At 40.0% G+C, this 19,300-nt stretch overlaps 2 protein-coding genes across 5 annotated transcripts in view; one reads left to right on the top strand and one right to left on the bottom strand.

The window, feature by feature from the left end:
* Positions 1-19,300, top strand: part of MIDEAS (mitotic deacetylase associated SANT domain protein) — a 186,019-nt gene that overhangs the window by 59,221 nt on the left and 107,498 nt on the right. The window lies entirely within an intron of this gene.
* DNAL1 (dynein axonemal light chain 1) lies at positions 1,387-19,246 on the bottom strand. Of its 4 annotated transcripts, none has more exons than XM_075754325.1 (8): positions 19,081-19,244; positions 16,225-16,263; positions 13,255-13,364; positions 12,520-12,575; positions 9,691-9,746; positions 8,359-8,485; positions 7,802-7,948; positions 1,387-5,412 (listed from the first exon to the last, which is right to left on the bottom strand). In XM_075754325.1, exons 1-8 carry the CDS (start codon positions 19,081-19,083, stop codon positions 5,366-5,368), a joined length of 585 nt encoding a protein of 194 aa, XP_075610440.1. In that variant the 5' UTR covers positions 19,084-19,244; the 3' UTR covers positions 1,387-5,365. The 4 variants fall into 4 exon arrangements, with proteins under 4 accessions (XP_075610440.1, XP_075610442.1, XP_075610443.1 ...); XM_075754327.1 differs by having other exon boundaries at positions 2,651-5,412; positions 7,802-7,894; positions 19,081-19,232; XM_075754328.1 differs by having other exon boundaries at positions 5,215-5,412; positions 19,194-19,246.

Below are 19,300 nucleotides of genomic sequence, written 5' to 3'. Positions count from 1 at the left end.
TTCATAGCTGAGTTTTTTGATGGTATGAGGGGGTGACTGGGGGGTTTCGGGGTGATAGTGCCTGCGGTGCATTCATGTAACAGAAGTGGTTATGAGTTCTTTTAGCTAGTCTGCTCTCATCATACCCACCTGTGTATTTTCCACAGCAATCCTCAAGGCTGTTTCTCAATGTAAACTTCTCCACAAAGACACCAGCTCACGATGTGTTTTATGTCTTATATCCAGGAAAAAACCTGGCAGGTGCAGCTCCAGTTGTGTTACAGAAGAGTTGATGGGGGGGGGGGGGGGGGGTGTCCCACTGCAGGCCAAGCACAGGAACAACCAGTAACCATTGATAGTGTGTTAGAAATTCACGGGGAATGGTTCTAGGTCACTTCTGTGCTTTAAGGAAGGGCAGCTGGATTCTGACGCTACCTGAAACGACTACAAAGACAGAGCAAAGGCAGCACGGAGTAACTTAGTACCTGAGGGGGCTGTATCAAGTCTGAGTTGCTGGATAGCTTTGGCTGGCGCAGAAAGTAGAGACTGAAGTAAATCTGGAGCTGCTGGAACGTTTTCCTGCTATTTAATAGTTGAATCTGCTGGTTGTAGAAACAATGACCCCAGTTGTAAATCATATTGCATCATATTTTTCAATGGTAGGGTTTAAAAAAAGTTTTAGTAAATGCTGTCCTAAAGGCATGTAATTAGTTTTTAGTTAACTAGGCTACTGTTTCTCACACCTGTGGGCATGAAGTCTTTAAAAGCTGCAAATGTTTCACTACATAAAGCAAATGCATTAGCATTTGGAGAAGTGGTTGACTGCTGCATACTAAAACTGTGAAGTCATGCAAACAAACTTTAGATGATCAAAGTCACAAGTTTTGGGCATTTCAGTTTTCATCTTCAATTGGTGGATCCAAGCCCAAGCTTATGGAAGTTATTTCAACTACTGAAAGAGACCTTATAAAGCATTTTAGTGATTAGTAAGCTTTGAGTTAGTGGAAGCGTGAGGAATTCTGCAGTAATTCCCTATATGGTTTTTAAATAGCATCATAGCTGTCACTGCAGGATGCTACTGTCATTACTGAGCACGAGTGCTGTGGACCATGGGGTAGAAAGCTTTTTTTTTTTTATAACTGAGTTTTGAAATTACATTTCAGTGACACTGTCTATTGAAGGCTAAAGTTTCTATTACAGAAGTTTATTAATCATTTAAATGTCTCTTGTCCTGATTTAATGGAATTGATGGTATATTGCTGTTAACAGAACTTAAATTCAAAGTGAATTAGTACTTTTGTAGTGAAGACAGATTAGCCATTTATTTAATTTATCTGGATTTTTTCCCCCATATAGCAGTAGTAGACTTTTCTCTTAGGACCTAAGAACAAAGTCTGACAACCAATGTCTTAAAAGATTGAAAAATATTTATGTATCAGATGACAACGATCACAATATATCATCATTTTTAAAGTCTAAGTTATCTTCTGTTCTAAAATAGAGAGGCAATATGGAACAGCATTTACATGCTATAAATACATTGCTCCCTGAGCAGCTAGGAAAGTTTAATGAGAACACAATTTTAATTTCCAAATGCTCTCCATAAGCTGAACTATTTCATTACACAACAGCCAAAGACATTTGTATAAAATAATGTTATATTATTATTAAACAAGTTTCACAGAAGAACATTTATAAACATAGGCCTAAATAATTTAAACACAGCAAATTTAACAGTTTGGTCATGCTACAAAATTACTGTATACAAAAGATAGCCCAAGGGGATGTTGAAAGTGCTCTCTTGCTTGAAGATTTTTCTAGATGAGTCAACTTCTAGTGTAACCTGAGTCCTCTGCTGGTTCTCAGGTCTCTTCTCACATTTTTCCAGCAGTTCTCAATATAACTGCTGCATATATCAGCTCTTTGAAGAGAGGTCAATGTGCTAACAAGCAAGTGAAAAACCCTAGCTATTTCCTATCGCTAATTTAATGGTAGGGAATTTCTCTAGGGAATAAAGTGGATGCTAATCCTCCATAATTTCCCTGGGGAAAGCAAAATTCCACATGGCTTGCAAGTTTTACATGGGTGCTCTTTTCATCCATGAATAGTAATGTGCTTACTACTTTATTGGATGTGGTGAGATAGGGAGGAGTGAAGAGTAACACACAAAGCTGAGCCTTTCAGTATTTTACTCAGCCGCTCTCCATGGGGGTGCATGCTGAGCTTCGCTCTTAGCTTATACATGACGTGGTGTAGCACCATCAATATGCAAATCAGCTGCTTTAGTTTTACCACCTGCATATGTCTTCCACCACATCCAGTGCATAATTTTAAAGTGCAAATTTTAAAATTTAGGAAAATGTTACTTATTTTGGAGGAGGAGAGTTCGGGGGAGGGGTGTTGATTTGTTCTTGAGAATAATCATGATTGATCAGGCAAAGCAACATTAACCTTCCACCCAGTTTTCAGCTGAAGCATCTCCTGACAAATGAGCACCACAGTTTATTCTTCTCTCACTGTATTGTTTTATTGACATAGTTTTTATCAGAAGGATATTAAATGATATGCTAATTTACCACAGCATGAAGGGTGAAAGGCGAGGGAAACCTTGTAGGCGTCCCTTACTGCCATTATAATTGTGCTGAGACTGGATGTCCCATTCCTTCAATAATTTTTTTTTTTTTGGTGGCATTTATAATGCAGCCCCAAAAAAAAAAAAAAAAGAATTTGTGCTGTTAATCTGTGAAAAGAGCTGACAGTGGGTCACACAATACACACAGCTCTGTCAACAACTGCAATAGTTCTTGGACTGATTCCCATACGTATAGCCTGTACTGGTCACTTACTTACAAGAGCCAGGAACTACTCTTATCCCTCATGTCTTGTCAATGGAGCTGTGTTTCATTCCAGCCATCGCCACACACTCAGAACAGTAAGTTTCTGTTCTGCTCTCAGATTGTCCCAAAATAGCCAGAGTATTTGCCGTATCTAACATGACCTTCAGAAATGTACAGACTTAGACCATATTTAGATATTAAAAAATCAACCAGCAGAATTACTTGGCATTGGACTGTGTGCTCATTGCTCACCACATGTCATCTGAGGCACTAACTTAGCCATACGTACCGTGCTTGCAGATGCTGTGCCAGGAGAGACCAGCTACAGAGGTTCAAATGCTTTGCTTTGTGGCCAAGCGCTATGACAAGAGCAGTGCATGCTCTATTCTGAAACTGCCTCCAAACACGTAGAGGAATTTGGCATTTCTATTTGTTGGTGGTATTCAGAAGTCAAGTTTTGCCTCACTCAAGCTCTGGCTGATGTTAAAACACTTTAATTAACAGTTGACACAGGCAGAAGGCAATCCCCTGTTGCCACGCCGCAGCAGATGGGGTCAGCAGTACCACCAATGCACACCCACTTTGCCCTCTTGGAACCGAAGGGCTTAGTTTTAAAAGAAGCCAATGTGAAATGGGTGGTCACTATATATCCTCTCCCCATCGTGCTTCTTGGTCAGTGGTGCCTTTACTAATGATAAGGCTAGGAGAATAATTCTAAAAGAAATTGTGTACAAATATAAAGTCGTCTGTAAGCTAAATCCAGTGAGCTAATTAGAATGTGTTCTGGTCAAGAGAACAGCTGCATAGAAATAGTTTGTGCTAGGTAAAGAATGTCCACTGTTTTTGCTGTTGCTCTCTTGACCTTATTTTAAGTAATAAACCTAAATCAAACTAGAACATTAACAGCAATTGCCAATTTAAGTTGGAATGCTTAAGACTTCCTCTAACAATCATGGAATAACTAACAATATATTGAAACTAAACTGTGATTGTCTTGTAATCTTCTACTTTACACTGTTCACCTAGAAATTGATTAGAGAAAGAATTATCTTCTACTGCAATTATACCTGGAGTTGCGATCAATACCACTGTTGTCTGGGCCAATTCCACCTTTTTATCTCTGACCATGACTTCCAAGATTTCAACTCCTGCCACACTTTCACAAACAAAATAATTAAGAGCATTCTGCCTCCATCCCTTCTATGCCTCGTCTGGAACCAGCAGGTACACTTGTTGCCATTTTAATTTAAACAAAGATGGTACCATGAATTAGAAGAAAAGCTTTTTTAAAAAAACCAAAAACAAGCTACAGAAAAATCCACTCACGTGACTTCATCTATTCTCTAATGAGAAGAGGAAAAAAAAAAAAAAAAACAAACCACTATTTGCATCCAATAGTGCAGTCAGGTATGTCTTCATCATTGTTTAATGCTTTTCAGCAAAAATAGTTACCTGTCATGTCAGGGGGCTTTACTAAAACTGGTTACCCTGCAATATAGCACATTTAGTATGTCTTCAATACTTTTTTTTCCCAATGCTCACTTTCCATCTCATCTCACCTTCCCCTCTAACTACATACACTTTCTCTCACTGCTTACATCTGTGCTTTCATAAAAAATGAGTATCCCCCAAACAAAAATTTTCTGTCCTCAAACCCAGGTCTTTTGTTCCCTGTTTTCTTCTTTATTAGTATCAGCCTACTTAGTTATAGGAAAACTGCAGAGCTGAGAAGGGTTATGTCCACCAGTGACCCAAACCAAAACTAGGAACCAGCTGTAGGCTCATAGGCCTATTCCAATCAAAAATAATTTATTAGTAAGAGACAAAAAAAAAAAAAAGCTAGCAGCTATTTTAGTCTCACTGAAACCATGCAAAGAATTCCCATTGCCTCTTCAAAATAAATAAAAATATGTTACATGTGGACACCTGAGCAATGCACTTGAGTTCCAATGCAAGAAGCCCAAGTCAAAACCTAAGGCCAGTAACAAGTGATCATCAGACCAATGCCTTTTTTGTGCGTAGGTCCACAACTACTGGGCCTGTTTGGCAGAACAGTTAAGGGGGTGAAAAGGCAAACTCCCGTATTTAAAATATTGAGGGACTCCCAAGACAAAATTATACACAACAAAGCCTGTAATGTGTCTCTAAATCACAGCATTGTTCTTTTGGCCTCAGTGTTTCCAATGATAATGTTGGCCAGCTGCACCTAACAAGCTAAAATGGTTCTGTTATAACCCAAAAGTGAATAATGAGCACCACTAATCAGGGATTAAAAATAGCTATGTATTAGTTTAGGTAAAGATCTCTGGCTAGCCAAACAGCAGATAAACTCAGCTCCACTGGTCCCTACAGAAGATGTCATAAGCTTGACAAAATTGGTGTGTCCGAATTTTGGTAACTAACTCTTTGGGTGAGAGACTGGAGAGATAAGCTGGTCTTTTAAAAACTGCCCAAAGATTTTTTTCCAAAACAAACATTTATATAAAAGTTCTATGTGCCGAGCTATCTGGAGTTACTTAAATAATTAAATACCCAACAAGCAAGTGTCATCAGTTTGCTCCTTCTTCATCTTCTTCTTGTTTAATAACTAGGATACCTAAGAGGAAAAAAAGAGAGGGGAAAAAAAAATCTGCAAAGATTTACAAATAGATTATGCAGAGAAAGATATCGTTAATACTGATATACCTGAAAGCTAATCTGGACTGTTAGAAAGAGTCGGATTGGGAGAAAGAGGAAAGAGTTGTATTTCCTGCTACTGCTTCTAACTGATGTGAACTTTTCCATACCTGGACTGCTCTTAACTAGACAAGCCTTCAACTGATGAGATCTTCTGTTGGATGTTTTTCCAACTTCTTATGTAACAGGGGATAAAAAAGGTACTAAAGCAGGACCTGCAAAGATCAGCCTAACTTGATTGCTTGGAGATGCACCGTGTCAGTTCAACTGCTACCAACAAACTAGCCCATCACCCTTCTCTTGTTGGGCCCTACTTTGTCCTGCTATTTCCACAACATACATGACCAATTAGTATGGGATACCTCCTCACTGATTCCTGACTAGGATGTCCAGACTACAAAATACAATTATATTAATGTGGATCCAAGAAGCAATATGGTCACATCTCTTAGGGACAACTTGGACGTCATGGAACAAAGCTGCACTGCACAGTAGCACCATAGTCTATACACACTCCTTGAGTACTTTAAAAAAAAAAAAAATCACTATCTAACTGCTATGTTGAGCAAGCGTACCCCAGACTGTGGCAGTCTGCAGGGTTCACACCGCCTCACAGTGATGTGTTCATGAATTTAAAAATAAGCTGAAATTCTAATAACCCCCCCAAGATGTTTATCAAGTTATAACTTTTCCCCACAGTAGCAAACCCCAATAGTACAGGTAAGCTCACAGCACGCTGAAATAGTACAATCAGATACACATCTAGATAACTAGTACAAGAACAGCAGGGGCATGAAGGTGTATGTTCAGTCAGCTACGCTGTCACCTGGGTAGTGGGAACTGGGTCATACTGATGCTTTGCTCAGCTTGAGGCAGAGACTTGAACTGTGGTGACGCTTTGTGGTGAGAGCCCTTTGCTTACTGTAAGATTGGGGTGCTGTGTTTCTTTTTTCATGGGTAGGAAACGGAAAATCAAACCACCAGAGCCTGTTTTCTGTTGTGCTTTAGGCACCTAACTGCTGAGCAGGGTTCCTCCAGAGGAACTAACAGAAAGGAGACACCTACCTGCTGAAAGAGACCTTCAGTGCTTATTTTTGTCCAGAACATCTTCAACCATTTCAATAATTTTGAGGTCCCTATATAGTGATCTCACATATAGTACATGAGCATAACAGGATCCTGGGACAGTGACGGCATGAACCTTATGGCCAGTTAGAGCATTTCTGACATCTCTCTCACTCAACGTTCTGGGTTTTGTGGTTTCCTTCCTTAAATATCACCCTCTCTTTCTACATTGCAGATGAAATGTACCTGCCTAATTCAGAGCTGGCCATTGCTCCAGGCTGCAGGAATGCTTAAGGAACTAAGGGTCTAACCTTACACTACAAGGATACTCTTGTCCTCATCCATTTTTTGTTTCACTCTCAAAATGTTTCCTACTACAGCAGCAAATGGACTACTGCAGGCCATCCTTCATAGCAGTACGCTTCTCTCACCAGGCTTCCACTTCCTAATAATTCTTACTACTTCAGCTGATCTGGCTTCAATTTCCCATCTGTTGCTCCCTGTACTGATGCTGTCCTCTTGTTGCTATCCCTACACTCGTACCTTCCCTGCTGCTACTCTGCCCTTTTATTGGTGTTACCAGTCCTGCTCTCCTCTTCCTTGCTTCAGTAAACAGGGGATAATAGTGAACAGCGAACATCTCCATTAATAGAAATAAACATATTTAAAAATAGATGTTAAAATTCTCTCACTTTTAGCCATGCTTTAACATATTTTCATACCTGTGACTTAAAAAGGAGAGGACAGCTCACAAATTGAGGCTTACTGCAGTGACAAGAGGGGGATATTCAGGCATTTAGGAAACTTGCACAAAGTTTTGGAAACTGCCCTTGCACCAGAAGTGAAACAGGGCATATCCCTGCCTATCCCCATTCCCCCATGTCACCCTCTTCTGTTGGGAAAACTGTAAATCAAATTGGCTGGGAAAACTGTAATTTGACTTGGCAGATGAAAGCCTTAACTTTTTTAATGCTAAATGTTTCAGTTCCCTATTAGTTATATGCTAAAACTATTTGACTGTATGACTTCAAGAGTAAGGCCCACCTGTAGGCTGCCAGGACCACTTGGATTTAACACTCTCAGAAGATCCGGCAGCCAGGGTCTGAATAACTCCAAAGAGAGGAGGGAGGAGTATTAATTATATGGGCACACGGGTGAATTTCTGAGGTCATGATTCATTTCCCTGTGGTTGTCTTTATATCAAGCTGTTAACTCACACCAATTGCCTCATGCCCCAAACTCACCATCCAGCTTTTTCAGCTTGGGTACCCGTTTGGTTGCTTCTTCAATCCAATTGTTCTTCTGATCAGAGGCGTATTTCTCTTGTAGTGGATTGCCTACAAACACCAGATCCTCTAGTAATGGCAGCTCTGCCAGTCTCACAAACTCTGCTGCAACCACAAAGGTGAAAACACCAACCAGATTGTGGAACATGGAAAATACATCTGCACAAAGCCTGCCTTTCAAACTCAGTGCAAACATAAATAGCACGGGATACAACAGGATAGGGATCGCTTGGGCTTCAACTGGTATCAGGGTAAAGAATAGGTATGCATTTTAAAAGAAGTCCGAGAAAGACAATTCAAAGAACAAACTCCATTGGGCTTAGAAGTTAAATTCAATATTCTAACTATTTTTACTCTCTTGCATGAGTGGATATTTAAGGATTCAGTGCAAGTCTGCAGGCTCATCAGTGAGACTCAAAGCTCTGTAACAAACAGAACTATTTTTCACTTGGCGACTTAACTCATGCATTCGCCATACTACAGGAGAGGTTACAGAATAGAGAGGTGTGGCTTACCCCAGTCTTTCACCAAATTATTTGACATATAAAGAACCTTCAGTTTCTTCATTACACGGATACCCCTCAGTTTCTCAATGAAGTTGTATGAGATCCACAGCTCCTCTAAGGTCTCTGCAACTGCCTCCTGGAAAATGACAGGACTACTCAGGTAAGTGGAAGTCTATCTCCCTGATTCTTCAGACTCTCTCTTCACCCCTTACAGCTCACCTCATGTAAGAAAATAATAAGGTATGGTTCTCATTTCCTTTTAAGCAGGTCCCTAATTATGCATGATAAATACTCATGAGAATTAAGAGCAAAGGAACTATATTTAGGAGGACAGAAATGACGATGTTAGAATAAGACAAGGAATAGCTGGCTGGAGTAGTTGCTCATAAGGCATAGGGGCAGAGGAGACAAATTTGACTGCTTGTGCACTGCAAGTATACATGAAGTGAATGCAATTCAACAACTCCTTTAGAGGGGTTTTATACAATACGAAGGAACGACTCATTTCAGGTGCATGTATGTTTGTACCTGTCAGCCACAAGTTGCTTTCATAATTCTCTCAAAAGAGAGGTTTTTTTAAACCAGCCATTACACATTGACTCTGCATTTCACGCTTAAGAGATATGGCATCTCTGAAGGTGCGAATAGCTTTGAAGAGAAACATTCTGGAGAAACATACACTATCTATTGAGGAAGAAAAGAATTTCTATATTCATTAAAAAAAAAAGTTGATTGAAAAAAAAGTTCTTCTGTCCTTATTCAAATGTAACAAAATTGTTCCAATTTTTTCCTCAACAAGGTTTCCCCTACCTGGTAGACTTAGTCCTGCCACCATCTTCTTCCCTAAAGCCATGTTCCCCCATGTGCCAGTTAACATAAAAAGGACAGACTCTCATGAGTTCATAGGACTGCCAATATTTGTAGTAAAGCAGCATAGCCTAAGTATCTTCAGGTAGAAAATTCCTCATGCAAAACATCTGTAGGAATTATTTTCATGTAAAGCCAGTGGAATTTAAAGGGCTTTACAGGCAGACAATTTTCAAATAAAAGTTCTGCTCATCTTTGTCAAAGACAATGAAATCTCTCTTTCTAAGATCCTTTTATGTAGGAAATTAACCCTGAAGAATCTCCAAACATGAAGAGTGTTTAAACAAAAAAAGAGAAAGACTATCTGAAAATTCAGAATCAATGTGTAAGAGGGTGAACAGATCATAGTGCAAGGCGAGAACAAATGGTTAGGCAATAACGTAAACTCAGCAAAGACTTTTATGCACGTAGGGAAATTATCCCACATTCCAGATAGCACTCCATTTTGTTAGTGAAGAACTACGAAAGGCATACCAATCCATTCAAGTTCTTTATGTTATTTCTTCCCAAAGACAGAATCCTCAAATTTTCTGTAATAGATAAAAGAAAGTTTCTTTATTCTTCTATTTTTTTTTAAATATAATAAGATGATGTAAGCCAGGTAAAATGCCATATTTTACTTAGAAACAAACTGCACTCTAAACAGGCTGTCTTAAGAAAGAATGACGTAACAGAAACAAAACCTCCTCACCAACACAGATCATCAGGAATGGATGCAGTGCACAGCTCCGAAACATGCTCGTGAATACAGAGCTGCTCACGTCTAGGTTACCTTGTTGAAATTCAGTCCAGATGGATACTGAATAAAAATGATTATTTCACCTTGCACCTGAACTCTAACTGCTAACTTGCTAGTTTTGATCTTACATAGCTCCTATCCCTTCTTCTCCGGGCAAAAGTTGTTCCAATCTTATTTTAAGGCAGCAGATATGATTTCTATAATAGAGGCAGCATATAAGCTGCCTCACAGAAGTCTGATGAGAGACATTTCAATTTAGTCTAGCACCCAGACAAAACTCCTTTCCAAGTGAGCTGTTCTTACTGGGGTCTAGTGTAATACTAGTACAACTCAAAACTATCACAAAATAGCAGTCTTTTTGTATAACTCATTTTCACTTTTCACACAAGCTTTCTGGCAGGTGTAAATAAACAAACTGAGTTGCAGCATGTAGCTGGGTTAACTTTGGAGCTATACCTTTCATGAATGTTTTAACACTTAACTGTATTAAGGATGAAATACTTAACAATCTTGTTTTGCTCTTGCATGCATAATGATTGAAAATAGATGGTACAATAATTAATGGCGAGACCAACGAAAGATCCAGCCAAGTAGCAACAGATACTCCACAGACAGCACATGCAGTGGCTAGACATTGCTACAGATGAAGATTCAAAGCTGATCTAGAATAGATAGTTGTATGTTCTGTCTCAAGAAATGCAGGGCTGAAACCACACCTGATAAAACCACACCTGGCAAATACTGGAAACCAGGAAGATTAGTTTTGATTTAAAAGTTGAGGCACAATGAGAATTCTTTTTCTTTTTAAACACAACATGACCATGCTCAAAGAATGAAGAATCATAACCAGTAAGTCTGAAGCCTACTACAGCTAATATTCTCCAGAATATCCCTAAGGATCCCCATCCAGAGGGGAGAGCACTTCTGGTCTAGCCAGCCATTCTCTATAACTCATGTTTACATAAGTTTGCACTAGCTTTGGAAATTTTTAAGAAATGAAAGGATACTTACAAATACAAAAATGACAGCTTGCTTAAAAAGCCATGCCTTAAAATTCTTTCTAGCTGCTGTTACTGTTTTAATTACTCTTGTTCTGAGATATTTTATATTTTAAAGGAAGAAAGATCTCCCTCGTAGAACATTTACACTCTCTAAAACACAAAACTAACACTTGTTGCTGTCATCTAAAACATCTTCCTCACATATATGGATACAGGGGTGTGATCCTTTACACAGAATTATCTACTCAATGTAACTACAATATCAGGTATATACATCAATACTCATTTGAAAAGACTGCAGATGCTTAAAAAGATTTCGCAGCTTCCTCTCTGCAATAAGCAAAACCAAATATGTAATAATTACTGGGTTGTTTTTCACAGCTATAAGCACTGCCTTCTCTGTCTTTCACAGGAGCCCATAGAGATGGAGAACTCCTCATACTCTGCACCTTTAAGAGACAGACCACATAGTTCCAGTTTGTCTGGCTTTAGGATCAAATATTTGGTACAGATTGGATGTTTTGATTCTACATTTTATTATATAAATATTTAAGGTGCTTTAAAGGATTTTAATGTTTTATCCCGCTAAAAATGTTGTTGGTTTCACTTTTATATAAAGTGAATTTTTAATATAAAATTTTATATATATTTTTGCTCATGACAGAGTTACTCAAATTGAAATACTATAGTACAGTTATTTGGAAAGACTACCAGAATTTTTTGTTCCTGATTAGTATTTGCAAATTTCTTGAAGTCTAAGCATTCTATGAAAAAAACTAAGTTCATCAAGCTACCTGACAGCCCCATTGGTGTGGAGTTGGAGAGGATGGGATTCCAGGTTCCTTGTCAGTCTGCCTGGCAATTTGATGGGGACAGAAAAGCCTGGAAGCTCCAGCCCAAATCCTGCAGCTCCTTGCCAGCCTCATGCCACAGAGTCAAAGTCTTGAGGACTGACAATTAAGACCTCTGTCCTAAAGTCAGTAAACCAATGAATTTCAAGGTGTCATAGACAGCTGCCCATGAAATAAAAGTTCAGTTCCACTTCTAGACAGATGGCACATCCCTTCCCAGCAAGAACAAAATCAAACCAATTTCCAAATCCTCTGCAAAGTGGAATGGCATTTTTCCATCCAGATCTACAATGCTCCAACCTCACTCCAACCAATACCACAATTACAGAGTTGTTGAACTGCAGACTATCTCTATCATGAGCATGGAAATTGGCCATTAAATCACTCTAAAACTGATTGGGTTTTGAATATCACAACTCAGGCCCGCTGGAAGCTACAAAGGTGCTTTCTGAGTGGATTTTTTCAAAAACTTACACAGTGAGAGAGAGTCAACTGCCAAGGCTAATGCACAGGGATATGTGCTTTAATACTCCATCATTGCTAAACATGCATTCTCCAGTAAGACTGATAATTTTAAAGGTCACTTGTAATTTTCTAAAAGGAAGGCATTAAAAGGGATAAGAATAGGTATAAAGCTGGACACAGTTAAATTACGGTGTATGTCCCATCCAACTAGAAAACAAACATAATCAATCACTGGCTTGTCACTTACTTAGGCTGTTCAAGTTGGCGATTCTTTCAATGCAGTTTGTAGACAGCGATAGTTTCCTTGAAAAGCAAGAATAATCAATTCACAGTATATAAGGGATCACTATATCAGCAGAGTTCAATGTCCAAACACCACTGCATTAGAAATAATTATCTATTCTTCTCACATTAGAAAGTAAACTAACTGTATGTGTACATGGACTCAAAATATCCTCAAACCATCAAGACTTCTGCAATTTTATTTAGCTTCTGGGAAAGTACCATGACTGACTTACATGACATATTTTTTTATGCCTAGCCTTAACAAATGCATGGACATTTATTTCTGAAATGGCTCTAATTTCTTTCTGAAAGTCCTGGTTAGGTCTCCTTTTTTTTTTTTTTTTTTTGCATAATTTTTGGAATGGATCATAAATGTGCCAGTTAGCTGATAAGACACCAAACATGAACCTGTAATTATATAGCGATAAACAGTATACCAATTTTCTGGGGACAAATATCAATACAGAATCTACCCTAACATCTTCTTAGTTAAGTGACAGGGATCTTAGAATTAACAAGTGGAACCGTGTGTGGAAAGAGAAGCTTAGCTGAGAAAAAGAGAAAGTTGCTGCTTTGAAGGCCACACTTAAACATAGTAAATACACAGTAAATTTGCACAGCCAACAGCAGAAAAACTGAAAATTAATAACAAGGGAAGAGAATGTTTGGTTTCCAATTTGTTTTTAACTGAACTTACTCGCAGTTAACAAGTGTGGAGAGAGATTCATCCATCTTCTCTACAGGAGGAATCTGACCGTACAGTTTCACCTCCTTTGCCTCTGAAGCCTTCTGGCCATTTTTTTCTTCCTAAAGAAAAGAGAAGGTGAAGAGGCTCACTGCTACATGCAATTACTAAAAGTGACTATGCTAAAAAATTACTATAAAAGTAATTACTATAGAAGTAATTCCAATATACTACTAAAAGATATTACAGAAAAGATAAACCATTTTGAATACTTTATCAAGATTCCTGCTGGTGTAGCATGAAGAGGGGAAGGCTAGCTTATTTTCAAGATATCAAAAGAACTTATATATTACATATGCTTTTAAAAACAGTTGTGTTACACTTGAGCAATTCAATTAAGGGGTCCTCTGCCATAAAAAGGTTTAAAATTCGGAATGAAGGTACTTCCATGGAGACTGACATATAGGAGCCTCAACTAGGGCCAATCTGTCGCAGAAGTCGATTCTTAACTTCACTCAGAGAACTCAGAACTCATACCTAACTCACAACACAAACTGAACAAGGAGGAGTGCATTTTGGGGGAGAACCCCAACAGATTCACAGAGTTAAGAATCTAAAATAAAACATCAATTTCTAATTAGCCATTAAAAAAGAGTGGGGGAAGATTTCACACTTTAGAGAATACAGCAAAAGACAAATTTCCTATTTACAGTCTAGGTTGATAATTTTCTATATTAAATAAATAAAGTTCAGAGCTTTAGAAAAAGGTCATAACTTCAGCATTTGGGTTTATTAAAAAATATAGTCTATTAAATCGTTTAAAATTCTGAAGTGATGGCACCACCAGTTTTGACAGCTGCCTCCCGACAGCACAAAGGGAGCATTTTGTCAATTCACTCTGTTCAGCAGGAGGACTGGAGGTCCGTTAACAAAGGAGAAATCTACTCGGCGCTTTCAAAACAAGGACTCTTGTTTTCTCCCCCATTTTTATGCAGCTACTGAAAAGTGAGATAGCTGAGGTCTGGCCTGGTTTATACGGCTACTTTGTAATGAAATGAATTGCATCCCAGAAGTCTTTAAGAATCCCACAGCACAAGACCAGGTTTTGATAACATTATTTTCTCTCTTTTGTACCCAAAATACTTTAGGCAACTTAATTTAATAAAAAATTAGCATGTTGCCTTGTGCATTTACTTATATTCCAATTTCTGTTCAAATTCAGTGTGATAATATTTTTACTCATATTTAGCAATTTAGCAAATAAGCATGGCAGATGTTTTGCTAGAATATGGTGAATGTGTTCAAACCAAGTCACTATATAAACGTGAAACTTCCATTTTCTTTTCTAAGAACAACCTTGTATCTATTTGCATTTATACTCAGTTTATAATCTATTGGTTTATACCAACAAACAAAAATTTTTTCTTAAAAACATGAAAGGGAGCAAGCTTCCAACACAGACTGCGGCCAGCAGTGAGCACTTGCAGGAAGAAAATTCATCCTGATTGCAGCACACTTCTGGAAAAAAGGTCAGCTGAACAACCACAATAAGCCACAGAGAAACCACAGGTAGAAAAGACACTTTTTTAAGAACGGGTTACGTGTTTGCTAAGTTAAAGTTGCTTTGATTTAACTAATATCACCCCGGCTGTAGGGCATAGGTAAACCTTTATGTCAAAGGGAAGAAAAACATCCGGAATGCAACACACCACCAGATCCAATTTTACAAATCACATGGACCCAGACTAGGAGTAGTAAAAGGAAGATTTAGACCCACCCCCAACAATGTTAACAGAAAAGCAAATTCAGCACTTCATGCCTAACATTTATGGTCTATTATCCCTAAGAGACATGTGACAGAGGAGCAAACAGAAAATAAATCTTTAATAAGAAACACGAGGTTGAGGCTTTGGAGGGCAGAAAGAGTGAGGGAGGAAAAGCAAAAGTTTTTAATACTCAGTTCACACCTCTAGTAATGCTAATGTCCACAAGCTGTTGCACTCTAGTTCTTATTAGGACAGCAGGAGTGAAGTTTGTGGGATATACCAACGTAACTGAATAAACCCCCTGAAATCCTGAAGGTACTAAACAATGACAAAATTCAAAAAGGAAGTAGTTTTCAATTACAGACTAGTACCTTGGGCTGATGGTACAGATCTTCTGGACTTCAACCGTACCTGCCGACACTGCCTCATATCCAGATCTTCTAGAGACCAAAACATTTATAAACTCTTGCTCTAGCAGCTGGCCAGAACTAGTGGGAAAGCGCATGTATACCAAATGGCACATCTGTGCCCTAATCTAAAATTCACTGAGACTGGGGAAAGATTCTCACTGGTTTTACTGGAATGTGAACCTGACCCCAGAGCATCAAGCATCCTATACCATCATTTGACATTACATCCACGTCCTTGCCAACAAACAGCTTTCTAGACGGCTCCAAGGCCAGGTCAGTCACTGCCCCAAATGACTGTCTGCATTAATACAGTACTTTAAGATGAAAAACCAGCAAGAAACTCATTCTGAGTTAAGCTTTGCACAATATGAGGGACAATATGTTAAAAGACAATAGTTTCGCTGACTTCAGTACAGTAAGAATTTCACACTTGTTTATTCTGTGGGAAGGGCTGCACTCAGGTTAAATGAACAGAGCATAATTAAAACATAAGACATCCCCAACTTTAAATCTTTTTGTAGCCTCGGGCCTTATGTCAATGCATATTCAGCAGAACAAGGCAGGAGAGCAAAACATACTCACCTTGACCAGCCATATCAATTTAACAAGAACACACACAAAGTCCAACAGAATGTATTATACTTCAATAATAATGGTAAAATTTTTACTTCGTGAAACTTCTTATAGCACATGTTTCAAGCAAACATATTTCTTACAATAAGTTTGAAAAATAAATTTAGCTGAATACAGTCAAAACCCATGCCACAGACTACTGCAAAGCAGCTAGATATTGTTCTAGTACTTACCCATTTGGCTAGAGCTTCTTTGATAGTTGTTGCTTTTGCCTAAAAATGAAACAAAAATGAATATTCATTGCAAATTTGTAGTTGGCTTGTTCACTGCAAACCTATCTCCTCTCCCTTCTCCCTCCCCATCCTGTTTGTCTAAATCCTTCTATGCCCCTTTCCTGTATTATCTTCCTCCAGCTGAGTTGAAGAAGTTGGAACCCCGCAGTGTCCCATATTGTTATTTTCTGGGGTACTTGGTTGCCTTTTCGGAAGCAATCAATTGGTTTCATGTGAGGCCATTATTTTCCTGATCTTACTCTTGCCCCGCATGGAACACTGCTTTAGGACACTGCTTGTTTGCTTTGATGGTGAAATTCAATTAAATTCAAAGACAAGAAATTACTGCACTGAAAAATGTGGTCTAATGCTCTTAAAACCCCACACTTTCTATTACTGTGCATTAGCAAGTTCCTATCTGAAAGCAAGTCTGTGAGTAGAGAGAATGATACAGCCTCTTATGATTCACTGAGGAACATACGGTACATCTTGCCAAAAATCAAGAGCAATCTGGATTGTTTGTATTTGTTTTTCTCCAAACTTTTTATGTTGACTCACATCATGCGATGTGAAAATATGTATTATTCAGTTAGGAAAAATCTGAGAGCTGCTCTACAAGGCTTTTTAAGGATTGACCCACTGACCAACTTTCTATTGTCACCAACTCCAACATTTCTGCCTCACATCAGTCTTATCAAAACCACATGATGATATCCAAACCAGTAGTACATAGAGAATATATAGAGGATATATCCCAAACATTAAACATATTCCAAGATGTCTTTCAGATTAAAAGGTTCCAAAGACCAATCTTTCACAAAAAATGCTCAACAGCCTTCTTTCTACAAAAACAGGAGGACTCTAGTTTGGGCATCTCTATTGCTCTTCAGCGTAGCACTACGGTTATGTGGATAGAAGCAGCCTTTCAGGTAATCAGATATCAAAAAACCCCCTACTGTAAAAGTTAAAACCAACAAACTGACTTCCACCCAAAATCTCACAGGCAATCACCTCTGTCACAGAGCTTTTGTGTTGGGTACTTTACTCGAGACCCCTGGAAACCCTGAACCCAACGGTGAAAGACAACAGTTGAGGCATAAAAGAATGGCTACAGTCACTGAACACCCACCAACAGTCTAAGAGCCAGCAACACCAAGGGCTCTGATCACACATCTCACATATCAATGTATGGCTTCATTTAAACATACAGATGACTGAGCATCCTCAGATCTTCCAGCTGCTTCTGCCCACTGACGGGCATTCATTTTAATCCTGTCTATACTGGCTGATAGCTACTCTAGGTCCCATCATAGATGACCTGGCAAACTTGTGCCATGGCAGTATCTCCTCAGTGTCTGCTGCAGATAAACACCTGCATGACCGCCTCCTGTTCAGATCACATCCCTAATTCCCGCTCCAACAGCCTCACGAAACCTGATTAACAGCTACCAGCGTGCCAGCAAAAACAGCTGGCTCCCAGTTAATCAGGGTTTTTGGACAGAAACTTCACTGCATTTTTCAAAATTATGGTAGTTGATCGTTACGGCATTTGGGTACGTGATCTCAGTCACTCATGCTGAAGACAGAAATGGATTTATATGAGCAGCGCCTGCTTCTGTTTCAAACTCACACCTAAAACTGGATTGGGCTTTGAAGCTAGTGATCCATGTGAACACAAGGAGCAGCTTCTTCCCTGACCTCTGCTGACTTGTTTCTTCTGTTGTAATATCCCGTTTGGTGGAAATATGAAAATCAGCATAGTGGGTTATCAAAATAACACATATCAGGGATTTTGGTTTGTTCTTTGAAGTGCACTGGAAGTTTCTGTAGATAAATCACAGTGTCTTCTGCCAAGAAGCCTATTTTCAAGGTTCCTCTACCTGCATATTGAAGAATTTGCTACAGGTATTTAGACTAAAGGAAGTCGTATTACTTAAAATATTCAAAATGCCAAGTGATCAATAGCTGAAATTGTCACCATCAACATGGCAGGAACAAGACACATTATACCTTTAGGGGAAAACCCCCCATCCCTGTACATATAAAAGTTGTAACAAAAGAAAATATATTTCCCCAAAAAAACATGGCTGTTGGACACAGAGTATTTACAAGATTCAGACCCCCAAGAAAAAGTAAACCAGTGACACTTTGCCTTCATTTGCAAACATTTATTCATATGTTAAATAGAGCAAATCAGAATTGCACAGCAACCGAGACCAGGCTAATCGCTGTCGTAATCGCAGATACCACTGCCTTAAAACCACGTATTAACTCAGGTTTGTAGAGGATGGCATCCCAGACTCCCCACTACTTCGATCTGCCCCCGAAATACCCCTTTTCCAAGGCGGAGTAAGAGGACACGGCTCCCCCGCCTCAGCCAACGCCCGAGCACTGGGCTGCCCTCTGGCCAGCTCATGCCGTGCCCGGGCTGCTCGGCGCCGGAGACCAGCTCAGAGGAGCCCCGGCCGCGAAGTGCTTGGGCTCCGCGCTGCCGCTCACGCAGCACCAGGGCGGCGGCACTACCACGGTCGGCGCCCGGGGACTGCTCGGGGGCAGCCCTGAGGGGACGCCGCTCACACATACCTCGGCCCCTCCCGCCCCACCGCGCCAGGAGAGCGGCAGCAGCTCTCCCCATTGCGGAGCAGGCCCCAGTCGTCGTGTTCCCCCTCCCAGCCGCCGCCGCCAGGTCCCGGGGACGCCTCGGCTCAGCCTCTCCCCAAGCCCCCGGCCTCCCCAGCAGCCGCTAGGCCGGCCGCCACCCCTGCAGGCCCAGCGCCCTCCCCGCCAGGCGCCCGCGCCGGCACTGAAGGGACCCACCATTGCCGTTGCTACCGTTAACGCTCCGGTTGCTATGGCACAGCCGCCTCCCGCGCATGCGCAGCGCCACTGACACGTCGGGGTGGGGGGGGCGAGCACGAAGGCAACCACACCTGGCGATCATAGAGATGCGCTGCCACAGAGAAAGTCCCATCCCGGAAGTCGCGTAGAGGGCGGTCCGCGACGCATTGTGGGACGTGGCGGGCCCAGTGGTCCTCCC

Source organism: Balearica regulorum, chromosome 5, assembly GCF_011004875.1.
Source record: "Balearica regulorum gibbericeps isolate bBalReg1 chromosome 5, bBalReg1.pri, whole genome shotgun sequence".
In the NCBI taxonomy this organism is placed as follows: domain Eukaryota; kingdom Metazoa; phylum Chordata; class Aves; order Gruiformes; family Gruidae; genus Balearica; species Balearica regulorum.
Note: the sequence above shows the minus strand (reverse complement) of the source record. Positions and strands in the feature narration are given on the sequence as shown.

Bases quoted from the DNA above. Each gene is read 5' to 3' on its own strand.
- DNAL1 (XM_075754325.1), bottom strand. The intron at 9,747-12,519 runs GTAAGTGACAAG...TATCTATTACAG, and splicing joins CGCCAACTTGAACAGCCTAA to AAAATTTGAGGATTCTGTCT. The intron at 5,413-7,801 runs GTGAGTTTGGGG...TTTTCCTCTTAG, and splicing joins CAAGCTGAAAAAGCTGGATG to GTATCCTAGTTATTAAACAA.